General features: G+C 39.2%; 1 protein-coding gene across 2 annotated transcripts; it reads right to left on the bottom strand.

Moving 5' to 3' along the window:
- Nucleotides 1-342: 342 nt before the first annotated feature.
- Nucleotides 343-5,168, bottom strand: corto (centrosomal and chromosomal factor corto). 2 transcript variants are annotated; one of them, XM_017620838.1, is made up of 3 exons: nt 5,086-5,165; nt 3,285-3,556; nt 343-3,229 (listed from the first exon to the last, which is right to left on the bottom strand). In XM_017620838.1, exon 3 carries the CDS (start codon nt 2,709-2,711, stop codon nt 726-728), a length of 1,986 nt encoding a protein of 661 aa, XP_017476327.1. In that variant the 5' UTR covers nt 2,712-3,229; nt 3,285-3,556; nt 5,086-5,165; the 3' UTR covers nt 343-725. The 2 variants fall into 2 exon arrangements, with proteins under 2 accessions (XP_017476327.1, XP_017476328.1); XM_017620839.1 differs by lacking the exon at nt 3,285-3,556 and having other exon boundaries at nt 5,086-5,168.
- Between the last annotated feature and the right edge of the window lie 3,806 nt (nt 5,169-8,974).

Genomic DNA, 8,974 nt, shown 5'->3' with positions numbered 1-8,974 from the left:
GTCCACACAAAAGTACGTATTTAACCCTACACTTCATAAATATATGCATGTATGAACATTAATGTAGATTATATCCCACTCATCTGTAGTGCCTTCAACACAAACCGCTAGGGCCACAAAACCTAAGCCCTACACGCATAATTTTTACTTCAAACCTACAATGCAAGCGAATAAAAATAACTTTTAAGCATTCAAGGATTTATGTTCAAGTAACTGTCCGGCTCGTCGACGGCTGTTGTTTTTAATATCGGCGATTTTTTTGTATTAATTTGCAGTTCCAATACATATTCGCAAACCTTTTTTTATTTGTTTGATTTCAATATTAATTTAACAATTTATCAATTCTCCTGCAACATTTATTTTACTATTTAAATTTAATTTTACGTTGTCTTTTGTGTATCGAAATACGATTTTGGGTATTGATAATTATAAAGAATAATTTTATATAACAATGTTACTACAATTTTAGACTACCATCCATCCGTTCAACATCGTCTGCGAAATAAGCTAAATTCAAAAGCTTCGCAACATTTTCGCTGATATCGCATATCTTCACTGACATCGCGCTGCTCCCCGGCAAGATATGCTCACCGGGACAGTCTTCCCATGGACTCAGTTTTGCACCACACTTATCCACTCGGGGAAACATTTACGGTTTTCTAATTTGCCGCCGCTGGTGCTGATGCTGCTGTTTCCGTGGCTGCCGTAAAAGCGCTTCACGGCGATCATACGTTATAACATGAAATTTGCTGCAGGTGTTGGAAAGACGGTGTCGCGGCGAATTGTGGAAACGTCTGTCCAATATTTGCCACCGCGGCAACGGCTGCCGCGTTCGCAGTTGCCGCCGACAAGTAAGGATGTATGCGTTGCGATCGCAAGTACTGGCGGTATTTGCCGCAGAGTTTATCGTCGCGGGCGTAGTGAGAGCCTATCGCTGGGGTCGTGTCGGGCCCAGCCTGGTAGTTGCTAGGAACTGTCGCCATCGGGCTGCGGTCGATCATCAGCGCCGACGCGGTGTTTGACGTAGCAGCTGAAGCGGATGCAACGCTGCTTGCATCGGCCCATATTGCGCCATTGGGCAAGCAATGCGTTTGTTCGGATTGGTGTTGTGGCTGCTGCTGCTTACTGCTGCTATGCGTTGTCATTCCAGTTGCCGCTGCGGAGCTGCTGGCACTGTATACGCCACCCGATATCATTGCGTCACGTTTTCCCACGGCGGAAAGGCTTTTGCCAAATAAGGCGGGTGTGCTTCGCGGGGCAAGCATTTGGCTCGAGTGGACGGCAACCGTTGCTGATGCAGGTGTCATTGAGGAACGCGCCGCTATCGTTGCCAGTTGGTCCCATTGCGAGGCATTCTGGCTTAGGATATTCTGTTGGCTTTGAGAGGTAACGGCGGCAGCTGCTGTGGCGGCAGCGGCAATTGAGGTCGAGGTACTGCGGCTGTGACTTTGGTTTTGACGGTGCTGCTGCTGCTGTTGCTGATGACCTTGGTTGGCATTGCTAACGACGGCGGAGGCGGAACGACTTTGGATATTTCGATGTTGGGCGGCTGCGCGTCTTACTGCGCTTGCGTGCTCAGTGTACGCAGCTGTGGAGCCAGACGAGGACGTTGGTGCGGAGGAAGCGATGCTTGCTTGTTGTTGCGTAGCTTGCTGTTGCTGCGATTGCTGTTGGTGATGACTGTGATGGTGGTGTGTTACCACCACCGGGTAATGCGCTTGTTGCGACATTTGTGACATCTGTTGCTGCTCCTGCTGCTGCGATGACTGTCGCAGTTGCTGATGCTGCAACTGTTGCTGATATTGAGCGACCACTTGGTGCTGTTGCATGTGTTGCTGAGTTTGGTGTTGTTGTTGCTGTATGACCTGAGATTGACGAGCAGCAGCACGACGGGCGGAAGAACTGGTCGCTGTTGAACCGGATGAGATTACCACGGATGCTGCACCGCTCGAAGACGACGCAGAGCTGCTCAGACCGCTTACCAGTAAGGCAGTGCTGCCACGTGCTGTTGCTGGCATGTTGTTAACAAAAGGACTGCGCCGTTGTGATTCCATTTTGCGGAAATAGCAAGGATGGATCATCAGCAACGGTTCGACGCGCTGACCCACCGGTGGTTTGGGTTGGTTTGGTAATTCATATTCCACGCTACAGTCTACGTGTAATGGAATGGAATAGTCTTTCTGTGGTGTCGCAACACCGCCGGCACTGATGATCGCCATCGTTGGGCTACTCGATAACGTAGATCCGGTGCTGCTGTTTATGCTAGTGGTATTGGCGCTGTTAGTGCGGCTATTGCTAATACTGGCGCTACCAATGTTGGTGCTGCTAATCACTGAGTTAATGGCGGCGACGGCGGGTGTCGCTGTGGACGCATTGCCACCTCTGGCAGCCTGCGCCGCCGCCGTCAAGGACGACGAACGACTTATAACTGTTGACGACGGTGCACCGTTTGATGGCTGCGAATGGTGTGGATGCTGTTGCGGGTGATGTTGTTGTTGTTGCAACTGCTGCTGTTGTTGCGGGGGATGGTAAAGTTGTTGTAGCTGCTGTTGGTGGTGATGCGTTTGCTGTGACTGCTGCTGATGATTGTGGTTATGGCTATGACTGTTGTGGTGATGATGATGATGGGGCGGAGCAGTGTGTGGCGCCGTGGAGGATATGCCATGTGGTAAGGTAATATCGTAGTTTGCAAAGCATGCAGCCATCGTCATTTTGATAATATTTCCCTGATGTTGTTTACTTTGGCTCAGAAATTAAAGTAAGATTTTCTCACGAGCTTTACTTACTTTCTTTATTAACATCAAAATCAACTTGAACACTTTTCGCAACTGGCCGTTGTGTAGTTTTTCTGGATACTTCTTTGGGGCACTCACATCGAAATAATATATAAATTCCCGCAAGACACAAAATTTATATTTTACTTTGCTTTTTTTTTGTTGGCACTGGTTTTCCTTGCTTGCGTTACTTTTTAAAATTTTAGTGGTAAATGGTAACGGAGTTGCGTTTGGAGCATGGGATTCTTTCGAATTTTATTTTTTGGAATCCATCATGAACCTCACTTCTTGCACTTCTTTATCTTCAGGCACTGGTGTTTCATAAGCATAGGAAAGTTTCCCTTTTACCCATTTATATTTTTATCAAATATCGACACTATCTAAACGGTTCACATCTGACACTATTTATTCTCGGGCCAGCACATGGCTATTCATATGGTATTGCCAAGGGATTTCTGAAACACAAATACATATACATGCACATGCATACATATGTATGTACATACGAACCTATGCAGGTATGTAAGTATATATAATCCGTTCTCGGTTATCACTTTGTTCTGCTGCTGGTGTTTCAATTGCTTCTGAACTTATTTCACACGAAAGTATGTAGTTTTTTATTTACGGTTGATTATAATCCATTTAAGAGGGCATCTATTTATGTGTATATGTACATACATACGTATTTTCGTTTATATGTGGGGTATTCTGAATGTTTAGTTTACCAGGAACATTAATCCATAATATGTTATTTTTTTGTTGAATTTGAGTTTAACGTTTTACTTAAATGTTTAAAATTTTTTTGCAGGTAGATAGAAATATATATGTATTTAATATTTTTTTTTTTAATTAATGGTATTTTATAGTCACACTTTGTTGAACTAATTTATTGCATATACTAAGCATGTACTTATTTTCACGTAAAGTAGTTTTTAAATTTTTACTTTTTAGTCAACTCGTATGTGCACATGTATTTATAAATCCTTAATTATTTTCTGCTTTTGTTTTTTTACTATGTGTTCAATTTTATTTTTTGGAACAATCTTGTCGTTACTTTTATCAGTCTTTACTCACAAAATATTTAAATAATACACTTTGGATTTTATTTGTTTTTTAGTTGTCTTTTCCTCTCACAAAAATAACTCAGCCTTCATAAAGTTCATTCATTTCTTTATGTGTGCTTCTATGTGTATATGTAGTTTAGTTGTAATTGTATTAATTTGATTTGGTAAGCGCGACGGCGACCATAACGTTTTTTCATCTGCGTTCGATCGACCGACTACATACATAGATATATACTCAGCCCAACCCAAGCGATGTAAAAAAAACTCTTAATGACTGCTGGTAGTTTATGGCTTCAGCTTCGATTTTGACTATGTCACAGGGCTTCGAGTTTCGCGACGTTTGCTGCGACAATTACGGATACCGCTCGTCTGATTTCCTTCTGACTTTGCTTTCCCCTTGCAGTGCCAGGGATAATGATGCTGGTGTCTATTGAGTATCAAGACTCTGATATTGAGTGGTTTTGCGTTTCACTTCGTTCTGCCCTAATCCACTCAACTCTGCCACGTTAGCTGATGTTGTAGCCGCTGCCGCAGATAGTAAAGCAATTGCTTTGCCTTGAACGATTTTTATTTTTTTGGGTTAACGTCTCTAAGCGACCAACAACAAGCGACCCTAAGAAGGTACTTGGTATGTATTTGGTCGTTGCTTCTGTGAATTTTTGGTCTTTGAATATATATTACACTCCGAGAGAGTTATGTTTATGAGCCGTCCCACTTGCACACGCAGTATGTATTCATGAATAGAGTTTTGAAATGGATAGACAGATAGGCTGACGAACTGTTCGAGCGACCCACCGCACGGCGATACGACACACCGTTGGTGCTTACGATCAAAGGGGCAGACGCGGTTTACACACGAAGTAGAGCAAATTTAAGCGAACACGAGTAACTACGCCCTTTTTGTCTGGACTTACATCAGATTGAGGTCAAAACTTTATTTTCCTCGGCGTAGTTCAATCTGGTTTTTAAATGTTCTTTATACGCACATGCCTACGAGTAATTTTTCGGTTATATTTCACTTTTCTCCCTTATTTTTTCTTTTATATACACACATTTTTTCTTGTATGTATGTATATGTATGTATGCATTTATATTTCTTCCAATTTTTTTACTTTATCACAATTTTGCAACGTTATTGTTGTTTATCTAATATAAGTCGTTTTTGCTTATGATTCTCCTTACAGATAGAAAAATATTGTAGTTAACGTTATATTTTTTGGCTTTGTTTTGTAATTTTTATTTTTTACTTAATGTCTTCAGATGAGCTCTTCAACGTCGCGACATTTGCAATCTCACACCAACGAAAACGACTTTACCAAACGAGCTCTCTCAACCGACTGTGCCAGCATTACCTGCGGAATCGATGTATCCAATTTTCAAACGAGTGACGAGCGGCTTAGGTCACCAGCTGAATAACAATTGAGGAGCTGCCATGGATGGAATTTCAAAATTTCAAAATGTGCCTAATTTTCTTCAAAAATAGTGCCGAAAAGAAGATGAAAGTGTCACAAAATTAAAATTCGTTCTTTTAAGGCCTTTTATGAACAATATATTTTTAGAAATTTAATTTTTAAAATACACTGAGGTAATATAATAATTATTAATTAATAAAATTATTACAGTATATCACTTTGATGGAGGACTCCGTAGACATAGATGTATACATAAATTCATAGTAAAATAACACAGTATTCTAACTACGAAGGGGAAATACACCGAAATACCTATATGCGAAATAATGTCTGTGAGACATTTCATCCCGTTTCAGTTTTTATTGATTTTATATAAAAGTCTAACTCATAATTTAAAAAACGCCGTATATGTACACAAATCGACATTTCAAACTTTGCACAAAAATTATCAAAAATCAGCAGGGTTTCGCAAAACAACAAACTTTTAATTCAGAATTTTTAGAGAGATTCCAAGCTAACAATTTCACGCATTTTTTCCATATAAAGTATGTACGAACGTTGTTTAAATGGATGAAAACATTTGACACCGTCAGCAAAAAAAAATTATTAAAAATCAACGGGACTGCAATCTTAGAATCTTTCTAAAAATTCTCAATTAAAAGTTTGTTGCGAAAACTTACTATTTGTGCTGTGTATTCACAAATGGAATTCAGCTTTTTATAAAGAGCTGTCACTTAATATTTTTTATTTGAATTTTATAGTGCTTTTAATTTTCACTTTTTGTAATTTTTTATTTATAATGTAGTAAGTGATTTTTTGTTACACATTATGCTAAGTTTCTATAATTTATAGTTGTGCCAAAATAGGATGAATTGTGCCAAAAGGGCCTCCGAGAATGAAAGTGCCAAAAATGGCACTATTGTGCCTGCTTTTCCATCACTGGGAGCTGCTGCAGAAATTCGAATGGAAGCGGTGATTACGGAAGCCCGGCAAATATGTATAGGGAATCTCTTTTAGGAAATTGAGTCAGCTCCCCACATACACTTACTCTTCACACTCACAATTCGTATCTATGTGTATGTGCATGCAACCGCAAGAATCAGCTGGTCAATGGCTGCGAAGCAATTCTAATCGAAAGAGCGGAAGCTCAACTAGATAAACCAATTTCATCGGAAGCCGGTGCTCTCAACAGCCACTGCCGTTACACATATTTCTATTGCATATTGATATGATATATCCCACAGTGCTCGACACCAATAATTGTTTCTTTTCCTTCCGCTTTGTTGAAATGGTCAAATGCTTTGTATACGTATATGTATATGTATCAGCTTCTATCGCAATTTAATTCCATTTCTACTTATTCAGCCATTGTGGCGGCCATCTTTACATTTGAGAATTTGTTGTTTGCGGCATAGTAATCAAAGGCGTACAAATGTATATTCTCACTCTACCTCTCTCATATTTGCTCTCTCACTCAATTTGATGGCATAATGGCTGACTGGTTGTCCAACAAAAACACCGCTAACGATGAGTGTTTGTCGCGCTCAGTAACGACAACGCCTGCGACGGCTGAAATCCGTCGCCAACGACGACGACGACTGAAGGGCTTCCATTACATTGTTGCATCGTTTGTTGTTGCCACTACCATGTTTTTTTTCAGTTGCGCTTTTGTCGACATTGGATATGTACGCGAATGTGTGAGGTTCGTTAACTTTGTTGCTGGATTAAATACGATGCCAACATGTGCACATGATTTGAGTTTTGATTTGTTTTGTTAGCTCCATTCCTCTCTAAAGCGAATATGTCTGCTGCGCTCTAACACAGACGAAGCAGAGTAGCATCGGCTTTGCCTTTAAAAATCGCTATCTAAATATGCCACTGCGAACTTTCGGTATATACAGTCGCCAGTTTGGTCTGATTATGCATACTTCGCATAACTTCGCACAACTTCGCATAAACTTCAAACTGTATTTTCGTATGTACTTTGTATCTAATTTGTATGTGTTCCATTACCCAGAAATTAGCAGAACTTATAAAAACTTAGCGATCTGTTGGGCTTACAGCCAGTTTCACCAAATTATTTAAGTGAAAATTACTTTAATTTCGGTTTCACCAATCAATTTTAATATTGATTTAAGTGACCTATGCTCTGCACTTAAATAAAAGTTAAATCAGAATAACCACACTCAGAGGTGTTACACGTCTAATCACCTGATCATTGTGCATCTGCTGCTTACTTGTATACCAGCCCTGCTTTTACAACACAGCGTGCCAAAGCTTTCAAAAGCTCTCAGTACAAATGCAAGCGAAAGCTAGTCCTATCTGTTTTACAACCACTTTTTACTCACTTAAATAAATAGTTTATTGAAACTGAAAATAATTAAAATGAGATTTAAATAAAAACTTAAATTAAAGTTAATTTCCACTTAAATAGTTTGGTGAAACTGGCTGTTAGATTTTACTTCACATTTTCTTAAGTTATATTTTTATTGGACTGGTACAAATGGTTGTGCGAAGTTATGCGAAGTATGCATAATTAGACCCTTAGTTTTCTACATCGTGTTTATGTAATGACAAAATTTTTGGTGTAGTCCTAGAATACCCAGGTACATATGTATGTACATATGCACGTATCTAATACGTATGTACATATAAACTTTGGAAATCCGGAGCATGGGCACGCTCGCATACATATTGCTAATGGGTGGTTCCTAATTCAGATAGTCAGATGATACTTTTGTTGCTGCCCGCCGTCAGAACTAGCCAAAATTAGCACAATAAAAATCTGAAAAGTAAAAAATCGATACAGCACTGGGAATTCAATACGCACACATACATATTTTTTGATATTTGTATATTTGATTAGTTCTGTAGACTTTAAAAGGGATGCTGAGAATTTTAGTTAACATTGTGTTAATCATCCTGAAAAAGACAACAACAGTAATAAATTTTTAATTGAAAACGAATAGATATTTCTAACTATGCCGAATTTCCACTAGGCATTGAAATGACATAAAATTGCAGGCATTTAAAATATGCCATGTGCAAATGAATTTAATGATTATCTATTGTTTAACATAATGACACGATTTTTTTTAATGCCCAAGTATATATGTATGTCATTTAATTTTTTTCCATTGATGCCTAGTGGAAATCCGGCATTAGAGTGAAAACTTGCTAAGTGCGTTTGTTGTGAAAATTCATATTTTGATATAGAAAGGAAAAGGAGTTAAAAATACATCGTTTCTAAGAGAAGTAGGGTACTCGCTCTATTTCTTTATATTCAATGAACAGGGAATTTGCCAAGTCAAAAATAGGCACAGGAAATTCAACGACGTCAAAATAACACGATATATTTTATGTAGATAGCATCGAGTTTCTCTGATTCCCATGGACCTTACTTTAAAAACGCAAAATGTTATATTCAAAGTTCCGCAAAATACCTGAAAAATTTGCTATAAGTTTGTCCTCTCCTTTAAAATTTTCACTTTAAACCAGCGATATTTAAATTGTAATACATATACTTAACGTTATTAAGGTAAATTGAAAGTACATATCGACGACCAAAATGGCGCAATAATGCGCTAATTGTATCCTGGGCAGCGACTAGGAAGCACTGCAACCAACCAACATATCGACGCCTCCAACCCATACCATGCTAACCCACCTTAGACCTAGTCCGTTTTAGCCTAGTATGGTTTGGAGGCGTCGATATATGTGCATA

This window comes from Rhagoletis zephyria, unplaced genomic scaffold (assembly GCF_001687245.7).
Source record: "Rhagoletis zephyria isolate East Lansing unplaced genomic scaffold, Rhagoletis_zephyria_1.1 Rzeph_scaffold_02265, whole genome shotgun sequence".
NCBI lineage: Eukaryota > Metazoa > Arthropoda > Insecta > Diptera > Tephritidae > Rhagoletis > Rhagoletis zephyria.
This window is presented reverse-complemented; position numbering and strand designations above follow the sequence as displayed.

What these genes read in the sequence shown, in the direction of transcription:
- corto (XM_017620839.1), bottom strand. Translation starts at nt 2,711, where the DNA reads ATGACGATGGCTGCATGCTTTGCAAACTACGATATTACCTTACCACAT.